The sequence below is a fragment of the Diceros bicornis genome, chromosome 23 (genome assembly GCF_020826845.1).
Source record: "Diceros bicornis minor isolate mBicDic1 chromosome 23, mDicBic1.mat.cur, whole genome shotgun sequence".
Taxonomy (NCBI): domain Eukaryota; kingdom Metazoa; phylum Chordata; class Mammalia; order Perissodactyla; family Rhinocerotidae; genus Diceros; species Diceros bicornis.
The window spans coordinates 29,431,944-29,456,163 of record NC_080762.1 but is presented as its reverse complement, the minus strand read 5'-3'; the positions used below and the strand labels follow the sequence as shown (position 1 = coordinate 29,456,163).

Sequence of the window (24,220 nt, the reverse complement as noted above, 5' to 3'; positions counted from 1 at the left end):
GAGGCATTACAGAATGATATTAAACAGATTAAGTTCTCTGACAACAGTTGTGAACTCCAGGATTGCATGGGGCAATTGAGTGATCATTGATATAATCTCGATTCCAGATGAACAGGTAGTGTAATTGATATTTAGGGTTATGAAAGTAGAGAAGATTGAGACTGTTGAGTCTAGGTATTTGAAATCTTCTCCTCCTTTTTTTTTTCATCCTCTGAGTTCCTTCTGCCTCAGTTGCATCTCCTCCCAGCTTGGACCGACTCATTTCAATAATGCTTTTATGAGCAAACTAGTCTCCTTCACCCTCTTGTCCCTCCCCGGCATCCCCCTTGCCAATCCCTACTGTAGATAGATTTGGATCTCTTCTACCTCATATTGCCCACTACTGGGCTGGCAGATATTTCTTGGAGAAAGTCATAAAACCAGGCTGAGTTGCCCATTACGAGGGTAGAGAGATTCCAAGATCACAGACAGTTCAGATTGGGGGAGAATCAAGAGAATTCAAGTCCTAGCACTGTCTTGCAAGTGAGAGGGAAGGTTAGTTAATAGTGGAGCTAAAAACAAGAGCTCATTTCTCCTGACTTTTGTTTCAATGTTTTCCAGCATAGTGAGTTGAGAAGTAGGCAAACTGAGGGGAAAATTATATAAAATACGAGAGAAGAGAAAAAACATTAAGGTGGCGTGAAGTCTTGTAAGGGAAATAGTCTTTCTCCACTCCCCCAGCTTTACTGAGGTATAATTAACAGATAAAATTGTAAGATATTTAAAGTGCGCATCATGATGATTTGGTATATGTATACATTGTAAAAGGATTCCTCCCATTTAGTTAATTAATGTATTCATCACCTCATATATTTACCTTTTTTTATTTTTTGGTAAGAACATTTATTTAAGTTCTACTTTCTTAGCAAATTTCAATTATACAATACAGTGTTATCAACTATAGTCACCATGTTATACATTAGATCCTCAGACCTTATTCATCTTACAGCTGAAAGTTTGTCCCATTTTATCAACCTCTCCCTGTTTCTCCCACCTTTGGTTTTCTTTATTTTTTATTTTAATTATTTTTTTCTTACTGAGGTAACATTGGTTTATAACATTGTATAAATTTCAGGTGTACATCGTTATACTTCTATTTCTGCATAGACTACATCGTGTTCACCACCCAAAGACTAATTACAACCGATCACCACACACACGTCCCTAATCACTCCTTTCACCTTCCTCCCTCCCCCTTCCCTTCTGGTAATCACCAGTCCAATCTCTGTCTCTATGTGTTTGTTTTGTTGTTGTTTTTATCTTCTATTTATGAGTGAGATCATACAGTATTTGACTTTCTCTCTCAACTTATTTCGCTTAGCATAATACCCTCAAGGTCCATCCATGTTGTCTCAACTGGCAAGATTTCATCTTTTTTTTATGGCTGAGTAGTATTCCATTGTGTGTATATGCCAGATCTTCTTTATCCATTCGTCCCTTGATGGGCACCTTCCTAGGTTGCTTCCAGGTCTTGGCTATTTTGTATAATGCCGCAATGAACATAGGGGTGCATATATCTTTACACATTCGTGTTTTCGTGTTCTTTGGGTAAATACCCAGCAGTGAAATAGCTGGATTGTATGGTAGTCCTATCCTTAATTTTTTGAGGAATCTCCATACTGTTTTCCATGGTGGCTGCACCGGTTTGCACTCCTATCAGCAGTATGTGAGTTCCCTTTTCTCCACATCCTCTCCAACACTTGTTTTTTCTTGTCTTGTTAATTATAACCACTGACAGGCATGAGGTGATATCTCATTGTACTTTTGATTTGCATTTCCCTAATTGGTGACGTTGAACATCTTTTCATGTGTCTGTTGGCCATCTGTATATCTTCTTTGGAGAAATGTCTGTTCAGATCTTTTGCCCATTTTTTAATTGAGTTGTTAGTTTTTTTGTTGTTGAGATATGTGAGTTCTTTATATATTTTGGATATTAACCTCTTATTAGATATATGGTCTGCAAATATCTTCTCCCAATTGTTAGGTTGTCTTTTCATTTTGTTGATAGTTTCCTTTGCTGTGCAGAAGCTTTTTACTTTGATGTAGTGCCATTTGTTTATTTTTTCTGTTGTTTTTCTTGCCTGGTCATACATGGTATTTGAAAATATGCTGCTAAGACCCATGTCAAAGAGTGTACTGCCTATGTTTTCTTCTAGGATTTTTATAGTTTCGGGTCTTATATTCAACTCTTTAATACATTTTGAGTTAATTTTTGTGTATGGTGTAAGACAATGGTCTCCTTTCATTCTTTTGCATGTGGCTGTCTAGTTTTCCCAACACCATTTATTGAAGAGACTTTCTTTTCTCCATTGTATGTTCTTGGCTCCCATGTCAAAAATTAGCTGTCCATAGATGTGTGGCAACCACTTTTCTGTTCTCTGTTTCTATGAGTTTGACTTTTTTTTTTTTTTAATTCCATATATAAGTGAGATGATACTGTATTTGTCTTTCTGTGTCTGACTTATTTCACTTAGCTTAATGCCTTCAAGGTCCATCCCTGTTGTCACAAATGGCAGGATTTCCTTCTTGTGGCTGAATAATATTCCATTTTGTGTGTGTGTGTGTGTGTGTGCGTACCAATGGACACTTAGGTTGTTTCCATGTCTTGGCTATTATAAATAATGCTATGATGAACATGGAGGTGCAGATATCTTTTTGAGACAGTGATTTCGTTTTCTTTGAATATATACCCAGAAGTGGAATTGTTGGATCATATGGTAGTTGTATTTTTAATTTCTTGAGGATCCTCCATGCTGTTTTCCATACTGGCTGCACCAATTTACATTCCCACCAATAGTGCACTGGGGTTCCCTTTTCTCCACATTATTGCCAGTACTTGTTATTACTTATCTTTTTGATAATAGCCATTCTAACAGGTGTGAAGTGGTAGCTCATTGTGGTTTTGATTTGCCTTTCGCTTATGATGAGTGATGTTGAGCACCTTTTCGTGTACCTATTGGCCATTTGTATGTCTTCTTTGAAAAACTTAAATTTTCTTATTAGCTCCTTTTTAGTGTAGTGGGAAATAATTCTCAGGATTATGAAAGAGCCAAATGTTTCAAGGTGTAGGAAAAATATCACTGAGAAGAAACACAAAAGCTAAAATTGGGTCCAATAACCCTGAGGGTTAAAGTTAGTTGTGCATCTGTCTTATCTCTTTTCTAGATTCTGTGTGCTTGAAGAGCAAGTCATAATGATCTTTGCATCTCATCCGGTGATTTCTGTGGTGCATATTTACTGTATAAGAATTAAAGGATAGTTTTCAAAAAAAGTAACATCACGACTCTCATACAGATATAAAATGAGCAAGTGTTAAAGATTTAGTTTAACTCATATAAGGGAAACAGGCAGATCTTAAAACCTGTTCAAAGGAGAATCCAAAGAACAGACACATTTGTAGATTAGGAAGATTAAAATTAATATGCAGATGGAGGCAAAACTAGCATCTTCCACAGCAGGAAAAGGAAGTCAGTTGAACCTGAACAGGACAGTATTTGCCTCTCTATAGGCGAGAATAACTTTGCATTGCTATCAGTTATTGGCAATTTAAAGAGCTGTGAAATAACTCCCATAGAATCAGAATCAGGTAATCCATTAAAAGCTCTAGATCTAGACAATGAGTTTTCTACTGAAGTACAACTTTTTCCCTACACGTGTTGTATTCAATTAAATTATAAAAATACAACATATAAAGAGAACTTCATATTCAGTGTGATAAATAAATGGCACTTCGCCATTTGCAGCTATCATATTCTTAAGTATCTATTAGTTTTCTGAAATATATACATTTTTAGAGTAAAAAAATCAAGTATTATCCAGACAAGTTTACCTCCTTTCACCACACCTGCCAGGATATTTTTTAGGATATTTTTTTGTTAGAAAAACAGAAAAATTATTCAGTGGCTTTGTTTCTTTTGTCCCACTAAGAGAATAAACCAAATTCTTCATGTAAACTTGTACTAGCCAAATTCAAAGGATGACCAAGGGAGATGAAAATTCCATCGTTCAAATACTCAAGGAATGGTCTTCAAGACAAGCCATTTTTTGGCTTATAGAATATGCACAAATAATTTGTTAATGTGTAGAATCTAGCCCTAATGGTTAGCACTTACTAAGAGTATCTGGATGTGAGTAAACAACTCTGGCTCCGTCCAGGGACTTATCTGCACTTCTCACCCCTACTTTCAGTTTTTACCTCCATCCTTGGCTTGACAGCTGTCTCTTTTTATATCAGTGGCCGTGTATGCACAGGGTCACAGCCTTCAAGTGTTCAAATAGGAAAACACGATTCCTTAAGAGATCAGTGATCAGAAAAAAGATCTGCAGGGACGCTTGAGCAGCTTGCCCATCAAGCTTTAGTCATATAAAAAGCTGGATGACGTGAAGCTGCAACCAGTAAGGAGGGAAAACAGAAATAGCCATGAGGCCAAGAATACCTTACCTGACCTTAAGCTTTAATTTTCAAGATCAGACCTACACAGAGAGGAGATGATATCACAGTTTATGGAGCTTATCTGAACATAGTAGCAATTTTCCTTGTTCAATTTTCACCTGCCTACCTCCATGGTGAACAATTTAGGAACCGCTGATTCCTGGCAAAGGGCAATATATAGGGTCAGTGACAAGAAGACCATTTGGGCCAGAGCGGGGAGTGGACAGCAGTCATTTACTTCTCATCTGTGCTTCGTCATCTCCCTCGCCAATAGCTGGTGCTGGGACGGAGATCAAACTTATCGATCGTTAGAAGCCTTTCCTTGGTGATTTCAGCAGAACAGTTTTAACTCCTCCTGATTCTTGTGTAGCTAGAGAGACGGGAGATGGTTTGGCATAATCTTCTTTTGCCTCTTGCACCTGAATTAATCTTAAGGGTACATTTTAGATAGATCACACCAAGCAACATGCTCTAGGACAACGGGTCCTCTATAAATATTTTTTAATGCTACTCGCATAAACATTGTCAAAATGGAAAGTTAACGCATAGTTCTTACTAATTCAGTAAAATAGCAATAATTCAGTGTTGTTTTTTTTTTATAATTTTATTTATTTATTTATTTTCCCCCCAAAGCCCCAGTAGATAGTTGTATGTCATAGCTGCACATCCTTCTAGTTGCTGTATGTGGGACGCGGCCTCAGCATGGCTGGAGAAGCAGTGCGTCTGTGCGCGCCAGGGATCCGAACCCGGGCCGCCAGCAGCGGAGCGCGCGCACTTAACCGCTAAGCCACGGGGCCGGCCCATCAGTGTTAGTGTTAATTCAGTAATACAATAGGGAGGTGTTTTAACACTATCTTCATAGAAACTCAGATACTACCAACACTCAAAGGTAACTCAGTCACGGTAACTTCAAAGATTTGATTAACCCATTTGACTAAATAATAATAATAACTCACTTGGCTAAAACTAGGATAGCATCTTTTAATCTAGCCCTCTGTTTGCCTCCAGCTTGCAAACAACTAGTATAAATCTGGAACTGTTATCTAACCTTCTGTACAGTTCATCAGTCATGCCACTGAAATTGATTCTTGACCTCTATACATCTTTCTTTCCTTTGAAATTTCTCATGCTGTCTCTTCCTTCTGTTTTAACAGAGAGCTGTGTGTCATAAAATAACAGCTAGTCACCTTTTTATTTTGCAGTCCTTATTTATATACCTAAGATATTTTTTTTTATATCTAAGATATTTTTATTATGTATTTAAATTCTTTCATATATTGTTTTGATGTTACATCCACTTCTCTAGATAACAAATTATTGTTTCGCCTATCAAGTAATCATGATGAAATTCCTGTTTTAAAATGTCACGTGCTTCTGGCCAAATGGTTAATAGTAAGAAAAAAAATCTCAACATACACGTAAGGAGAAAGGTATCACTTTAGAATGACTTGTAAAATAATGTCAACCATAAAAATAAGGCTGGTTTACAGAGCCAAAGCCTAAAAGAAATCACGTGATGAGCAAGGAAAAAACATTTATAAAAGCGGACACAAAAGCAGTGGTGGAATTGTATTTCTTCAGGCTGAGCCGATGCTTATTTACAACAGATGTTGCACCTCTGACACTGGCGAATGTGGAATGGTCGGTCTGGGGAAAAGCAAGCAGCCCTGGGGGTTTAAGTTTTCAGCAAGGCCACTGTAATAGATAAATGAACCAACATTTTCAGATTGCGTGTTATAATCTGATTCTTCCATCTAAGCAAACACCTAATTTTAACCATTTCAAGACAAGTTAAATATTGCATGTCTTCCCGGTCCTTCATGTTTGATACCAGCACTAATCTTCTAAAAGTATTCTATACCTAAAGGTCAGTGTGACCGACCTTGGTTCCAACAAGGATGAATTTAAACCTGCAGTTTGGATAGTGGTAACACTGCCACTGCAAAAATGCATGTGGCTTTTATTTATGTGTGTGTGTGCGTGGTGTTCCGACCTGGACATTCTTCCTTAGTTGTGTTGGGATCGTGAAAGCAATGCTGGCAGAGTACCCACTGCATGTGAGATTGGGTCCTATTTCATAACAAACCACTTTTACTCTCAAGAAATTGGAAAGCATTAAGTTATCTGTGTTTGAGTACATCTTTCGCCTTGTTTTTTTCAACTTTTCCATTAGCCAGAACAGATTACCTGTCTGGGATGTTGTTTGTCACCTAAAAGAGAGATAACATTTCTATTTCAAATACAGATTTAACTTATGACCTAGAATTCATTATTGTCCTCCTTCTCAAGTTATGGTATGAAGTAGCAAATTCTCGAAAATGAATTTCGTTCCATGAAGTTGCCACAAAATCTACTGAGTACTTTTTAAACATAATGGAATAAAATACAAAAATGTCTGGGGTATAATGATACCTGATTGAAAGGCCCTTACATGAAAAAGGTTCCCTTTGCCCCCATTTCTCCAGTAATTTCTCTCCCCTTTCCTATCCTCTTCTCTTTTAAAACTGCTACACGTTCCATCCCTACTTTTGACACCCTGCACTGCCACTCATTGCGTGTCTGTCCCCGACATTTTCCATCTTACCTTCTTGTTTTTATCAGATGATGACACGTTTGCGAATAGAGCTATTACTATATTTTAGCTGGTTTTCAAGATACTTTCTTGCATTTTTAGCTGGCATTACAATACAGACGACAGACCATGGCATTAATCAGAGAGTTTCCAAAAACTAGTAACATAAGACAATTCAGATAACAGTCGGGAGAAGACATCAAACAAGATAAAATATGTAAATATATAAATCTTACTATCCAGGTAACTATTCGCGTACATTTCATCTAGTACAAAGTTGTGCACATAGTAGATATTCTTAAGTGCTAATTTTTTTCTATTTTTCATTTGAATTTATGAAAATGATTGCTTTGGTATTATAAGCAGTTGAACCCACTAACAGGCACGGGATCTCGATAATTTCTTACAGAGCTAGATGATGAAAGAGGTTAGAACAGTAGTTGGTAAGTAAAAAATACCCTTCGAACTCAGTGCAAACCCCAGATCGGTTTAGTAAATGGTCTGAAAACTGAGGTTTGGAAGAGACATAGAATATTAATTTCTACTGCCAGCAGCTTTAGAGTTTTGAATTCATATTAGTTCCATGCGGTAGCAGACTGACCCTTGCTTGCTGTGACTAGAACTAGGCAGTACAGAGCCATCCAAACATCTACTGTTTATTATGCACCAGGAAAAACTGAATGGCAATTATACTGAGTAAATTTTGCTTTTTAAAAATAATATTGAGGGGCTGGCCCCATGGCCTAGTGGTTAAGTTTGGCGTGCTCTGCTTTGGCGGCCTGGGGTTTGGTTCCCAGGCACAGACCTATACCACTCGGCGGCAGCCATGCTGTGGCAGCAACCCACATACAAAATAGAGGAAGATTGGCATAGATGTTAGCTCAGGGTGAATCTTCCTCAGCAAAAAAAAAAAATAATAATAATAATAATATTGAAAGCCTACCATTAGGGTGGTCTGACTATGCAGGTTTTAAACCATCTATTATGCGCTTCCTTTTTTTCTAAGTATAGAAAACAGTGAGCAGTAGTTACTATATCGTTGGCTCTCTCTTAAGCAAAATGTAGTTTAAATATTAGAGTTTTTGAAAATTCCATGGCTAATCAATTGTATAAAAAGCAGAGATCTTGTTATTATATTCATAAGAAAGTAATTTTCTATGTAATAGCCAACTGAATTTGGCCATTAGAAATGTTTGCAGGAGTATATCTATACTAAACAAGTTTATATGCTTTTGAGAATTACATTAGATGCAGGCAACAGAAGATGGAGAATTAAAAGAGTTATTATGGGAAATCAATAAATGTTAATTGGTAATGCTGGTGAAGTTTAGAGAAAGTAGCAATTGATTCAAGAGCTGTAAATTATCACCCATTTTGATGACATGGATGCCTACGCATTGAACCCATCCTTGACTGATGAACAAAGAATTGAATAATGGCCTCAGAAACAGAGAAACTACTTCTGAAGCTAAACTCAGTAGGTTTTTGCAATGTTTCCCTTCCAAAATAAGCAGGGATCAGTGATGGGAAAAGGTTGTGGGCTTTTGTGCTGTCACAGCTAACAATTTCAGGGAATCATTTTTAGTTCCCGGAAGAAAATAAGGTATATACACACCTTTTTCCTTCCTTCCGTCCTCCCTTCCTCCCTTCCTCCCTCCCATCCGTCAATGACTTGTTGAAACAGCATTTTGGGAGATTTATCCTGCTTTGAACCACAGTCCTTGTGGTTGGGATTAGGGAGTGAGCCCTTGCTGAAGCTGTCAGTGCTAAACTCAGGTTTGTATACAGTTGTGGTTCTCAAGCAGCTGCTCACCATCACCTGGGAAGCTTTAACAAGTACTGATGTCTGGGGCTCCACTCTCAGTGATTCTGATTTAGTTGGTCTGGAGTAGGGCCCAGGCGTAAGTATTTTTTAAAAGCTTCCAAGATAATTCTAGAACTACTAGAATACAGTTTCACTGTCAGATAACTAACAATAATAATGAAGGTCAAATTACAAAATGGAAGCTTTATAATTGCTCTTTTTTTAATGACACGAATAATATATAAATTCTTTCTTGTTTTCTAAAAAAGAAACTGTACTAAAATTTATGGAGTAAAATGCAAGTCCCCCTTCACCTTACCTCTATTCTCCTCCCCAGATGTAACCACTGTTAATTTACTGTTTATCCTTCCAGTGGTTTTCCCATGCATTTAAAAATGCGTACAGTTCCTTATAATCATATATCATGTTTTTGAAACATAAATGGGATTATACTATACATATGTATTATCCTGTGGTTTGCTTTTTTCACTTGATATGTGGGAAATCTTTCCATGTTAATACATGTAGATCTACTTTGTTTTTAAAATATTCTTTGATTTCATTCCTTTTAATATTTGTAGAGTGTTTCTCAGTATATGTGGGCTTTAGTTTCTTTTTCATTTTCATGTATTTGTGGCTCTGTAGTAAAGAGCAGGACTCTGTAGTCAGACTACCTAGTTTTGATCATAAGTATTTATTATTGTTGTTAATATAATTATCATTTAATTTTTCTATTTTGTACCAATATGGACAACACTCTGGTTAATATCTTAGTACCCAAATCATTGTGCTTATCAGTGACTATTCCTGTAGGGCAAATTCGTAGAGTTAGACATGCTGGGTCAGAGGTTATGTGTATTAATATTTTGAAATATACTGTCAAATTGCCCTCCAAGAGAGGCAGTCTCAATTTACATTCACTCCAAACAATAGAATCTCATTGCATTATTTATTGTGAGGCCTAAGTAAGTTGTTCACATCATAGTATGACTTCATGGGCCAACTAAAATGTTCTTTATTTTGACTGGAATTTCATTGAGTCAGTTTGATAGCTCTAATTATAGCATGTCAACCTGAAGTTCCAATTCGTAGTCTTAAACATATGATTAAGGAGAATGGAAAAATTATTTACTAATTTTTTGGACAAAGATTTTCAGCATATAAAATACAAGAGGGGTAGAAATAAAAAAAATAAATTCAGGACCTTATATTTTTTAGAGCTACATACAGTAAAATTTACATCAATATTGTTGGGTATAATGTTTTTATATAGTGAAAGTGCAAGTGAAATATATTATTTTCAATTAAAATTTCCTTCTGTGTAAACTCTTGTGAGTTTAATTTTTTCAACACAGTGTAGATATTGTAGTACCTTCTTCGTTGAGTTTAGGGGAGGATTAAATTATGTAACATTAAAACTGTTGCACAGTATCTGGAACATAGTAAGCTCTTAATAAACTGAACCTCTTATTATTGTTTTAATTCTGTTAGCAATATGTTCAGCCCTACTGTGTACAGATCATTTTATTTTTAGCATGAGTTTTGGTAATTGAGGGGACTACTGGCTTCTGTGTTTCAAAAGATACAAATTAAAAATTTTCTGGTGTTAAATATGTATTTGTTCCATCAGAACCTTTTTTAAAAAACATCACCAGTAGCCAATATTTTTTAAAACTCAGTATTTTTACCACTGTACTTACGAAAAATATATAAAATAAACTTTATTAAAATGTCTTATTGTTTAATTGGCTTACAGTCTTAGGAGTTTGGACATAAGACAAATTAAATAAAAGAAACGGAATTTCACGTAAAGAATAGGTTGCTTTGATAGAGGTCAGAAAATGTATGTACTGTTAAAAGGCCATTCTAGCTTTGTGATTCATCCACATTTTCTAACTTGCCTCCTAGCAATTTTGGGCAGATCCTGTGGAGCGAATAAACTATACCCAGGTGTAAATTTAGATTGTTTGGAAGCTATCAGAACAAAATGGGGCCTTCTGGAAGGCTGGTCTTAGAATTTGTCTCTCTTACCGTCAGGAGGTACAGGGTGGGCAGACTGCTTCCATCAAAAGCTACACTCTGGATCCTTCCCTTTTTCCCTGCTCTTCTGGGTTCTCTGATGGCATCTCTGCCCATCCACCTCCATCCCACCACCAGACTGGGATGCAACATTCCCAAGTGTTGGGTTGATTGCCACAAAATTGAATTAGATAACAAGTGTTCAGACATATTAAAACCAAAAACTATAGATTTGATGAATGTCGGTATCATTTCTGGATTTTAGTTGGACTCTATCAGGTTAACAATGATAAACAGTCTCTTCAAAAAGTCAGTTATCATTTCTTCAAATTAGTTTCTGATATTCTTTCTAATCTGGGACTTTTCTTTAGCCCCTCTGGCCTCCCATTTGGAAACTTGATTGATCCTTTCTCATCTTTCTTTCCCAGGGATTTTTATGAACTCCTTTCTTATATTCATCCATCTGTGTCCTGCCACATAGTTTGCACTTCTTTTTCCACTCTATTCTCTCTCCTTGATATTGCTTTCAACGTTTCCTTCCTCTTGAGAAGCTTACGTAAGATCACTGTATCTTTGTCCTAACACTCCCATCAAACCCCCCAGAATATGGATTTAAGTTTCCATATAAATTCTTAAGTTAACACTTTCAAATACTTAGAAGTGCCTAAGTTATTTTTTCCATTATACTTTTAGACCAGCAAAGCTGGTTCTGTACCTGTAGTGTCACTTCTCTCCCCAATTTTTTATCACTTTCAGGATCCAGGGGGCATATACAATTGATGAATTCTTTCATTTAAGTCATTGAGCTATCATTTAAAAATTAATGTCTGTATTCTAATATAGTGATCTTCAGTTGAGCTTAGTTCTCACCATTATTGCTGGTGTGATTTGAAAATATACTTTACTTATTCTGTGGTTTGGACCCCAAAAATGAGAATTTTTCTAAGGGTCATAGCAGCTCTAAATTCTGATTTCTGAATCAGAGTTTTCAATTTTATTATGGAATCCTCAGAACTTTGGATATGTTTTGATTAACTTACCTAATGTAGGTGTGTGGGATTAGTTTATTAAGACTCACCTGATTCCTTATGTCATAATGTAATCAAATAGTTCTAAAGCCCTAAAAGATTTGTTTTTATTTACTTTAGCTGCTTCTGTCCTACTATATCTATTGTTGGAATTCTCCTTTCATTTAAAAATTTTAATCTTATTTTGACAGTCTTATAAAAAATTGACTCCAATTTGATTATCTTCCATCTTAGTATCTTAAATAAGAAGTAATATTTGTAGAATGTGCTAGCTCATTAGAATTAAAGTATTTATAAAGTAATTTTATGAAGAACTTGATAAAGTTCTAAGATTAATCTGAACATTTCTGTTTATTTTATCTTTATGTTTACTATGTGAGAAAATATCCTTTGTGCCATTGGTTCATCATTGTGTAAAATACTTAATATGAATCATTTTACTTTTTATGTTGGGCTGTGGGAATATATAACAAGTATGGTTATAGTTTTCTTTGTATATAGCCTTTTGCTTGGAGTCTGTGTCCTTATATTTCTTAAGCATGTAGCTATACATTGGCATACATGCCATTTTTATGCTCGCATCACAAGGTAAAATTCATTCAAACTCACAAGAGCAGGCTGGTTTGGAGAGGTGTGGAGAGTGAACAAAGGAGACTGGGACCATGTAGAGATGGTCTGGAGTGTGTGGTGTGGTATCATTTGTGAGCTGAAAGGTAGCTGAATGTTTCCATTTTGGTGTCAGTCCCTTGGGAAGGCAGGGGTTTCATAATGGGGTATGATCTGTGCTCTTAGGGAAAGTGATTGACATTGAATGATTAAATAGAAGAGGAGAATAAATACCACTCCTCCCCTTTTAAAGCTAGCCACATATACACTGAATGCAAATCTTCTCTGTAGAAGGCAGCCTGGCCTCATGATAGCACATATCTGAAAAGCTAGGGGAGTGAATTAACTATGCGGATCAAAATGCAAGGAAACCAAAATTATGTAGTATCCTTAAAAATAACTTTTACAACCCAAATGTAATGGTAAATGCACATACAGCATATGATGGAAGACCCGTTTGTAAAAGTGGAATCCTGACTTCAGGCCTTTGGTAAATGAGTGGGCAAAATGGTTCCCTGAATTGGATAACACAGTGCATACCACAGTGACTGATGAAATTGATGTGTCCGCGGGAGAGCCTACCCTATTACTAAAGCCTTTAACCTATTTTCTCTCTCTTGGAAAAGGAGCTCCTGAATGGATATTATCCTCAAGGAAGTGAATTTAATTCAAAAGAATATATTTTATAGATAGGCAAATTTAATTTAAGAATTCACTTATTCATTATAGAAGAGAAGGATATGGGAAAACATTAAGTATTATGGTTATATTTTTCAAAGATGCCATTTTTGAGTGTGTTATTTTGGGGACCTGAATTTCAAGAATTAGTCAGTAATTTTTATTATTCTTTAATTTTGCATTATCTCTTAGAACACATGGCTTAAACAATATTGAATCTGCATTGTTATATTGTTTCCTGAAGCTGTTATATTAAGGTGTGTAATTGTACAATAAATTATTTAATCAGGAAAAGTGATTTCTTGGGTTTTCCCTTTAATTTTTGAAAATATGCATTCTTCTTTCCTGGCATAAATACTCAATTATTGCAAATAAAAGCCCATCTTGTGAATCCATTATTCTAAAATCTGTAAGGTAATATTGATAACTGGAGGACGCGGTAGTTAGCCTAGTTTTTGCAAAGTAAAAAAAATTCACTCTTTATAACTTATCCCAGAAGATAAATACTAAGTATCCTACATAAACTCCTCAGTAAGTTAGTAGTAGCTTAGTAAGTAGTTTGTCTTTGAAGTATACGGTACTATATAAGTTATTAAGCTTGCTATGCTCACACACACAATTATGATTAATTGTTTTGTTGTCTTTATGGTCTTAAGCTGATTCTCACAGTTACCACCTATTTTGCTATCATTTTTTTAAAAATGTTGACATATTGTTTGTGTTTCATAATGAGAGTTATGGAGTCACAAATGTACTTGGAAAAATAAATTTAAAATAGAAAGCTCTTAAAACTATTTCATTTGGAGACAAATCAGTAAGCAAATTCTGTATCAACAAGTAGATTAAAAACCTTTATAAATATAAAATTTTATTTTCTCCAGTTTGTTTCATTGTTGTTAATATGAAATTTTAAAAGAAAGAAAATCTGATTGAAATTGAGCAAATATATCTTCCAGATAATTTATTTGCTCAGCATTTAGAAGCTAAGTCAAATTTTCAAACATATCGTACAAAGCTGTGCCCCCAGCGTGCATTCAAATATTAAGTAAGGATGGATTTGTGTTTATTTCAATTTAGAAGAATTTACCCTAAAGGAAAACTAATTTCTTACAGAAGAAAGAAAGTAAATTTTTCTCATCACTGAACTAGCATCAGCCTTCATCATTCTGGTCTAAGTATCTGGAAACTTTGTTTTATAGCATTCTTCTGATTCAGATACTTACTGTCTTGCTCTAAAATTACTTGGTAATTTGCCAGATATCATTCACCATAGACATCTGACTTTCTCATTGATCAAATTTCACCGCATTCTTCCAGTTCAGCTGGTTTCCACAGCCAAAATAATTAACACCCAAAGAAATGTTAAACTCATAAAATTTAATTTGGTCTATAATTTTCCCAATTGCTGAATGAATTGGCATTGCATATTAGGTCAATAGCTGTATTTTTTAACTGTCCTTTTAAAACTAGCTGGTTGTTTTTTGTTGAACATGGCTGCCCCCTAGTGGAATAAACTGTTCTTTTAGAATAACCTAATTGTCAGATCTGAAAAAGGAGTCATTTCTATATAGAAGTGATTAAATATTCTTTCATGTTTTGGTACTCTTGTTTTTCATTGACTATTGTGTTTAGTGCAGCTAGTTTTACAACTTTGCTGGAGCATTTTGGTGATGCTAGTTTTTGAAGCAACATATTATAAATAGCATTGCATACTTATTAAGAAGGCACGTTAGGGGCCGGCCTGGCGGCACAGTGTGGTTAACTTCAGTGTGCTCCGCTTCAGCGGCCCAAGGTTTGCAGGTTCGGGTCCTGGGCACGAACCTACACCTCTCATCAAGCCATGCTGTGGTGGCGTCCCACATACAAAATAGAGGAAGGTAGACACAGATGTTAGCTCAGGGCCACCCTTCCTCAAGCAAAAAAGAGGAAGATTGCTGACAGGTGTTAGCTCAGGGCCAATCTTCCTCACCAAAAAAAAAGCACATTAAAAGAAGTTGATCTCTTGAGCCGGCCTGGTGGCCCAGCAGTTAAGTGTGCATGCTTGGTTGTAATGGCCAGGGGTTTGCAGGTTCAGATCCTGGGCACGCACCAACGCACCGCTTGTCAAGCCATGCTGTGGCAGCGTCCCATATAAAGTAGAGGAAGATGGGCACGGATGTTAGCCCAGGGCCAATCTTCCTCAAGAAAAAAGGGGAGGATTGGCATCCGATGTTAGCTCAGGGCTAGTCCTCCTCACAAAAAAAAAAAAAAGAAGTTGATCTTGTTGACAGTTTGTGTATTTTAGTATCTTTTTGATTTATAACGTGTATTTTATGGTACATGCGCCCTACTTCTAAGATGTTTTCATTATTCTTGTTGCAGATGCTACAACTGTGGTGGCCTTGATCATCATGCTAAGGAATGTAGTCTACCTCCTCAGCCAAAGAAGTGCCATTACTGTCAGAGCATCACGCACATGGTGGCAAACTGCCCACATAAAACTGTTGTGCAGTCGCCCGCCAGTTCTCAGGGAAGACAGGAAGCAGAATCACAGCCATGCACTTCGACCTTCCCTCGAGAGATGGGGGGAGGGCATGGCTGTACATCACCACCCTTTCCTCAGGAGGCTAGGTCCGAGATCTCAGAGTGGCCAGGCAGGTCACCTCCAGAAGCTTCCTCCACGAAGTCATCTGCAGCAGCAGAAGAACAAAGCAAAAAGGGGCCTTCTGTTCAAAAAAGGAAAAAGACATAACCCTTCGTGTTAATGTATCGTTTTCTTTCCCCAGTTGGGAAGTCTACCTCATGCAAGTACAGGGGAACAGTATTTCACAAACAGCAGCTGACCTGGGATTTTAACTACTGTTGAGGAACTGTGAATTTTTTTAAACAGACAAATCACTCTAAGCAAGTTACATTTGAGCAGGGTGTTATGTTTTATGTTACGCAGAAGGAGATACAATGTGTATCTATATGTGCATGTGTGAGAGGGGGAGAGCGTGAGTCTCTGTGTGTGTCAGAGGATTTTATATAGGAGTGTAGACACATATATAAAGAGGGTTTGTCTTTATATATGTGTGTCTAGAGATATAAGCACACACCCTCCCTCACAGAATTGGACATCCCCAAGCCTTGAAAACCCATGTATGGAGCATTTTAGATGGTTTTGAAAATAACCCCTGGAGTTTTTCTTGAAATACCACTCCCTTTATATGACACAAAAATAAAAACATGACTGTTACCTTTTGTGTAAACCAAAGGATACTTCAGATCTCAGAGCTGCCAATCATATGGTACTAAAAGTTTTTAAGACATCAGTTCTTCCAAACTTGGGATTGCCTCTTTTTCTTGATATCAGTAGAGCTTGTCCCCCATTCCTCCAACCCCTTGAAGGCAGTTCCTTAACTCCATATGCCTCTGACTGCCATAGCTTTTTTTTGAATCTGGGATACATAACTCCAGAAAAGACAATGAATGTGTAATTTCTGTGCCGATATTTCAATGTTTTTGATTCATATATGTTTTGATTGTAAATTAGATGCCTATTAAGAGAAATGAAGAGGAGGGCAATGTATAAATGTAGTGACTTGATTGTTTTCAGTGGTATTTTGATACCAGCTCATTATAATCTTTTACACGTTGTGAGGTTTTGAAGGGATCGTGGCGACAGCAGCCTCCCTTGACCAAGTCAATCCTTGGAACCATCACTTTGAGCAGGGGCCCTCCTTGTTTACTACTGAGACCATGGAGGAAAACTCCAGTCATTTGGTGTATATCTTTGGGGCTGCTTTTATTTCCCCTGGTGAGTTATCTAACTTGTTTCTAAAACAAATAAAGAAAACAGCACAGATATGAATAAAATGCCAGGGTTGAGAATGAAAATTAAGTGGATGCTCACGATTGCCCAATATGTATGACCTTGAATAATATTAAAAAATGCAGTGTTTGGTGGCAGGCAACTAGAACAATGAATCTGGGGCAGAGGTCCGAAAACCTCTCCTACAAGAGAGCTAGAAGTATTTTATACAATAAAATTGATCTTATGGAAGTTCCCTTTATTACTTATGCTGGAGTAACCTATATGGTGGATTCAGGAAGAACATGCAGTGATGGGGATAGAGACGCTTGTCACATTGGTCCTCAGTTATATTAATAAACTGGCTAGGGACCAATCATTATATTGGTCTCTTTAGGTTTAAAATTATTTTAGTGTCATCCTGGTTCGAGATGTTATGGGTAAATTTCTGAAACATCTCTAAGAAGGTACCAATTAATTTTAATGCTTAACATTGGCAATAAATATAGTTTTGTATGAGCCTGTTGGTGTAAGCTCAGATAATCAGAAAAAAGAAAATAGCATGATTCAAATGAGACACATTCTGCTGAACAGCTTCTGCTCCCTCCCCAACTCGTCCTGCCATGGGAGACTTGTACAGTTGCTGCTGTTGTTCAGCATGCCACGCATAAGGAGAAAATGCCTCAGGCTGGGCTGCCAGTCTTTCACAACTCAGCTTGAATTCCATGACAGTGTTTTTGAGAATCTCCATGGTATATACTGAAATATCAGTGTGCTGTGATGCAAAGCTTACCTTTGACGATATTGAATGTGATATATAGCTGTAGAGAAGTACTTCCTTGCCTTATGTGAGGATCGTAAGCTTATTTAAATTATGTAGACAAATCAAAGTGGCATTGCTTAATTTTTAGCAGGTATAATAAGCAGGTTAACAGTAAAAATGCAAAACATAATAAGTCACTTTGAAAATTCAAACCAAAGTTCCTTGACCTTATAGATATAGGAAATTATGGACTTGAGAATTGGACATTCCCTGTTTACATTTAAAAAGTTCAGAGCTGAGATTGTGGTTAAAAAAAAAAATACCGAGAAACATTTTATAACTGTGGACCTTATGGGTGCAATTTGAAATCATTTTAAGCATCTTACCAGACTGAACTAAGAGCACATACCAAACCTATCTTATGATTAAAAGTTGGGGTTTATTTTTTATATAAGAATATTATCACTATTACATAACATACTCAGGACAAAGAACTTTGCTCAGGGAACATACCATATAATGTTGTCGTTGTTGTTTCTTTACAGAATAGTCTACAGTCCTGCTTACTCAAAACAAACCAAATAACTTAGACCTTTATGTAAGTATTATGTACTGATGCTAAATAGTAATAACTACCTCTGAGTTTGACATAGATCAAAATTTCCAAGTATCAGATATCAGTTCTCCTATTTTTATTTCATGTGAAAAGTACTCTGAAGCAGAATTCCCGAACTCTTTGCATATGTGAATATCACTGATGTGAGCACAGTGTCCATTTACATGGGTGAACTATTATTCTGTTTACAGCAAAAGGCTACCTCATAGTTGATGCATAGCACACCTTTATGCTGCTCCAGCCTTACAGTGGCTGATAATTCTCTGGTACACAACCTTTTTATCTATATTATAGATAGCAATTCACAACTGCATGTTTCTGACAAACACTTGTGAATAATGAAGCATCTCATTTAGTTAGCAAAGTCTCCAAGCATTTCCCTAAAGTTGTCGTGTATTTAGTTTAAAGACTTATGGGCACCTTTCCATGTAAGCAAAACAGAAGAGAGGAGCAATCTTGGAAATAGCTCCTTTGCCCAGAGGTTGGGGGCAGGAAGGAGTAGCAAGAGGAGAGGTTGGTGTACAAGTGTATTCATGCTGGGCAAAAGTAGAAAAGATGCCAATCTCCTTCACTTGTGTCTGTGCTGCCCTGAGGCAGCATTACTGCCCTCGGCACAGAACTAACTAGCACTAGCTTGCCAAGGAGTGAACAGAGCGTGGACGTGCAATGCCATTTCTAGCTACTGAGGAGAAGGGTCTGTGTGCAGCATCCGTTTACAGGGGTTACTAATGGGTTGGGCAGGAGGTCTGCAAATTAATTGCCCTGTGACCTCCCCCCTATGTCAACACAAGTGTGATTCCTAAGAAAGATGCACTACCAGTCTCTTAGCCCTGTGAGCTATTCATTGCTACATGGCAGATTATAGTAGAAACATTTTTATACTTGCATTTCTAGTCTTTACTAGAAAACATTGGATGTATTTTTACAATTGAAAGATTTACAAAGATTTTTACCTGCTTATAACTTGGAAGTTTAGCGTGCAATGTAGCGAAAAAGATCAAGAAACATCATGTTGTTAGCATTGGTCCATCTACGAATATAGGATGTTCTTACTGCCGAAATGTTTTTCACGTTCTGGCCCAGTTTTATTTTGCACCACTGTGGCCCCAAGTTACTGCTAGTTGTATTTAGTTTGTGAATAGAAGCCCATAAGTGTTAGTAGACGTTGTAACATTCACTGTAAGATGAATTATACAGGACATGGGAAATCTCATTAAGTCTTAAAGTTAATTTAAATTAATTTATCTGTTTTCTCTAAGAAATGTTTATCATAAAATATATATGTGTATTTCCCCTTTGGTTATAAAATTTGGGAAAAGTGTACAAGTGCGGCTGTACTGACTTTAATTCTCTAGATGTCTTAATGAGATTTATTTGTTTTAGAGAAGAACAACTTGTTAAAAGCATCAAATTCTGTCTTACATAGCTGTCAACGGCCTCTTTAAGACGTGGTGGTTGTGTGATTTGTGTCATAGTTGTTCAGTTAGAGTGAAAGGTTGACCTATGAATCATTTTTCCATTTTATATTTGGAACAAAGCTGCAAAGTTATGGTAAAGTACTGTACTGTGAGAAACTATTACGATATTTAATACGTCTGTGGCTTAACACTTGTGAGAGTTAGCAGCTTGACCATGGTGGTTTGACTACCTCTTGAATTACTTACATCTATCAACCACTGGCAGCCACCGCCAAGCTGGCTTTAATTAGTGCGTGTGTTGCTTTTTGGTATTAACAGCTCTAACCATACTGGAGACCAAAGTGAACACTGATTTCTATATGTCTTTAATATGGTGTTTTATCTAGTGTTTTTAAATTATCCTGTGTAGTGTTTAGATTACCTCATTGTCCATTTTGACTCATGTTGTTTACAAGTGAAAATAAAAAACACTTGAACTGTATGTTTTTAAAGGACAAAAATGGAGTAGATGCTGGGATGGCATTTCACTCATGTACAGTCGTCTTGACGGACTAAAGTACTGTTTGCCTTTCTGCAGACCATGCATTTTATATTCTCATTTCATGCCTAATGTCTTATTCTGTCAATTATGGATATTTTGAGGTTTAAAGCAATTACTTGATTAAAAATAAAACATATAACGTTGGCATTTATGATGAGTTTTGGAGATTTTTTTATGATTTGTATGATTGCTAAATTAAGTGAATGGATAAAAGGCTATTTAGGCAGTATTTGCACCAATCTAAGCATAAATAGTTTTAAGATATCCTCAGATAGCAGTGATTATAAATATGGAATTGACTTATGACAGTACAGATGGTGAATAAATTCAGTCTGAATGAATGAAGAAGGAAATGCATCCCATCACCGTTAGGAATCGTCCTGCACTAGCCAGCATGGAGTGTGCCAGCTTGCGAATCCAGGCACAGACTTCATGTGCTCAGGAAAAGTAGCCTGAAATTCACAAAAATATTAAAACCCTTGTAGAGAAACCATTTTGGAATTTTCCTTCATTCTCGTGAATGTCATGAGAAAGTTATTACATCAACTTTTCAACCATGTTTATTTTCATTGATAATTATTATTTAAAAGAGTATCTTTTTGTTATAAAAGTAACATTGTAATTTACTGTCGAATGTGAAGAACCTTGAAAGGAAATTAAAATAGTACATAATCCCATCACCTGAAAATAAACAACATTTTTAAAATTAATTTCAAATATGGAAAACATTTTAAAAATACATAATCCTATCACCTAGAAATAACCATTAACATATTTTATTAATTTTCTTCTGATCTCTTTTTTTCAATAAATTATACATAGATTTTAAAAATAAGTTATATTATCTATGGTTTGGAACTTTAACTTTTCCTTAACATCATATAATGTTTTGTCATATCAGTAAAAATTGTTCAAAAACAACATTTTTGATAAATGCACGTGTGGTTTGAGGAAGTGAGATTCAGTGGGGCAGGAAGGATGGGCTTGGTTTGAATGGGTAAAGGAAGAGAATCCAAGACAGAAGAAACAGCATAAACAAAAGATCAGAGTCAAAACTAAGCAGTGCATGTTTAATCAATCAGTAAGAGATGAATTTGGTGGGACAAAGTATAAAAAACAGCTTTGTGAACGCATTGGAGGGCAACCAGTGCAGCCAGGAACTTGAAGAGTTACCAACTTTGAAGGAAGGGGAAAGCACAAGAGGGGAGCTCATTTTCCAGTTGCCTGAGGTGCCACAGGATGATCAGTTGAGAAAACAGAAATTCAGAGCTGCCAGCACAACAGAAAATTGAGAGACAAATCCCAGAAAGGAGGGCTCACAATGAAGGGAACCCCCAAAAATCTTCCTTTCAAGGAAGATTTGATTCCTTTCAAGTCATTGACTGAATCTTAAGACTCAACAGAAAACAGCAGGGTCACAACTAGGGTGAGGCAAGAGAGGTGCCTAGGGTATAAAATTTAAAGAGATGTTCACTTTCAGGGTGGTACCTGGCCCTAGGCACCTTCCTTGTCTCACCCTAGTCTGGCCTCTGGCTGGGAGGCTAAAGGAGTTAACTGAGGTTTCCTCAGCCGTCTGATGCTGGAGAGGTAGAGACTGAATTTAAAGCCTCAGCGTTATGGCCCTTGGTAGACACCTGGGCTTTTTGTCTGGATCCCAGAGGCTAAACGTAGAACTAAGGGTCACACCCTAAGAGTATAGGCCATACATTAGGGAAGGGGCAAAATTGAAATAGACCAGCCCTAACAAAGCCTCAAATTAACCCTGGGTGGGACCAAGGTGACCAGCTGGTACATTACCTACCTACTAAAAGAAAACAACCCTCTTTGGAAGAAGGTAACATTATCCAGAGCCGCTACAAATTTTCATCTGCAATGTCTGACATCCAATCAAAAAGTATGGAGCATGCTAATAAACAGGACCAATTCACGGGAAACAAAGGAAAACAACAGACACAAAACCACACACAGGTGACTTGGATATTGCAATTATTATACACAGGCTTTAAAAATAACTATGGTAAATTAATAGAGAAGATATAGAAGTCAAACAAATTTTAGAACCAAAAATTATTACTAACTGAAAATAAGAATTCAACAGATGAGTTTAACAGAAGGTTCAAAGCAACGGAACTGAAGATTAGTAAACAGGAAGATAGGTCAATAGAAAGTATCCAGAATGATGGACAGAAAAATTTTAATGGAGCAATATGGGTGAAACCAAATTGCAGAGGTTTAAAAAAATAGCAATTAATTAGCCTATACTACTTGTTTGAAATGGAGTGAAAGGGAGGATAAATGCAATGCAGCAATTAGAAAAGGTAAGAGTTAAGGATTTTTCAAGATGAAAAAAATTAATTGCTTTATTGTTTATTGCTTTTTAAAAATTTCGTTATGGGAAAAATACATAACAGAAACAATGTGCTGCAATGTAGAAAAGTTGCAAGTGTTACCCAAGTTACTGTAATTATTATAAAGTTACTTCTTTAACAAAGTTATTACAACATTATTACAATCTTCTTCCCAACTTTCTTGCTAAAATGGTAGCATTGGTTGGACTTCTGCTCTTTGCTTTTATTCCTGAAGCTGGATATCTTTCCCAACACCTCCTTGTGGGTCTGAAACCTAGTGAATCTAACGATAAAACAGGCAGGCAGACAAGAGAGATTGATCCTAATACTAGGGAGAAGAATCCCTTTGCTTCTATATCTTAATAGCATCTTTTCATGACCTTGTCATTTACTCTTGAAGGATACCAAGCACATGTCTGAAGGCAGAGGGAGTAGATCTAGTGGAAAGATGGAAGATTCTGGAAGACGGCCTACGTATGAAGCTACTTTCATGAAAGAACATGGGGGAAAGGACTTCTCACCACTGCTTTTGGTTGCTCTCTAAGTGGCCATTTTGGGGGAACACAAGGATAATTAATTTTAATATCTCAATGGAACTTCCTAGACCATCGTTGAAAAGCTGGGGCTTTGGGTGATCTGAATTTTTATAAATGTTTAGAAACACACAAGCATGTTATGCTGGTGCACCCATAGGCTGATTTGGAGAAATATAGTTCACCACATTCGTCTCTCCAGAGGGCTACACTAGTGAAAAGAAATTGTAGTTTAAATGATAGATAGGAGAATTTGACAATAAAATACAAGGAGTCCAATACACTTCTGTAATTAATGTTTCCTTTCTTTTTCCTAATAAAGAACAAATGTAAGGCCCATTCAGGATAATAGGAAGCCCCAGAATCCTAGGCTTTCCTGATGTGTACACAGAGCACTCTGTTTGCAAAGTCCTGTTTGCGCCTCTCCTATAAACTTTTTGTAAGAGCCCTTATATGAAGCTTTTGCTTGCTAGGCTGCTAAATCAAAAAATTGCTTATGTGACAATCTACCATTTTGTGATAGATCTTGCTCCTGTTTTCCTGTTATTTTCATGAAATTGGTTTTTTTCTCTCCAAAACTCTTTCTATGGGTCTCGTCTGCTTTGCTTTCTAGAAACAATTGAAATTTAAAAGAAAAGATTTTACTGTTAAATATAATTTCTGTCATCCTCAATTTAGAGATCAGCATATGTTACCCTTTCTAATCCTCTCTCTCTCTCTCTCTCTCTCTCTCTCTCTCTCTCTCTCTCTCTCACTCATACACACACACGCACATGCACACTTGCTGAAGTGGATCTAGGTACCCTAGAAAATGGTAAATGTTTCTGAGGCTGCATATCAGGCATGTTTCTTAACATAATATTTCCACTTAAAAAATTTTCTGTCTTCAGGATACGTGTGTGTATGTACTTGGTTTCTAAAATTAATCAAAGTTTCTTGAAGAGGGGAGCTGTTTTCTGAAGGTCCAGGGCCTCAATTTCTGTTTAGTTTCTGAGCTGCTTAGCACCTGTAGCTATCCACCAGCTCCGGTTTGTAAAAATTCTTTCAAGTA

General features: G+C 36.6%; 1 protein-coding gene across 6 annotated transcripts in view; it reads left to right on the top strand.

The window, feature by feature from the left end:
* LIN28B (lin-28 homolog B) overlaps positions 1-20,439 on the top strand; it is a 144,781-nt gene extending 124,342 nt beyond the window's left edge. For all 6 annotated transcript variants that reach the window (XM_058566551.1, XM_058566552.1, XM_058566557.1 and 3 more), the window contains one exon: positions 15,540-20,439. In XM_058566551.1, the coding sequence (XP_058422534.1) occupies positions 15,540-15,909 (370 nt within the window). In that variant the 3' untranslated portion in view covers positions 15,910-20,439. The remainder of the gene's footprint in view (positions 1-15,539) is intronic.
* Positions 20,440-24,220: the final 3,781 nt, after the last annotated feature.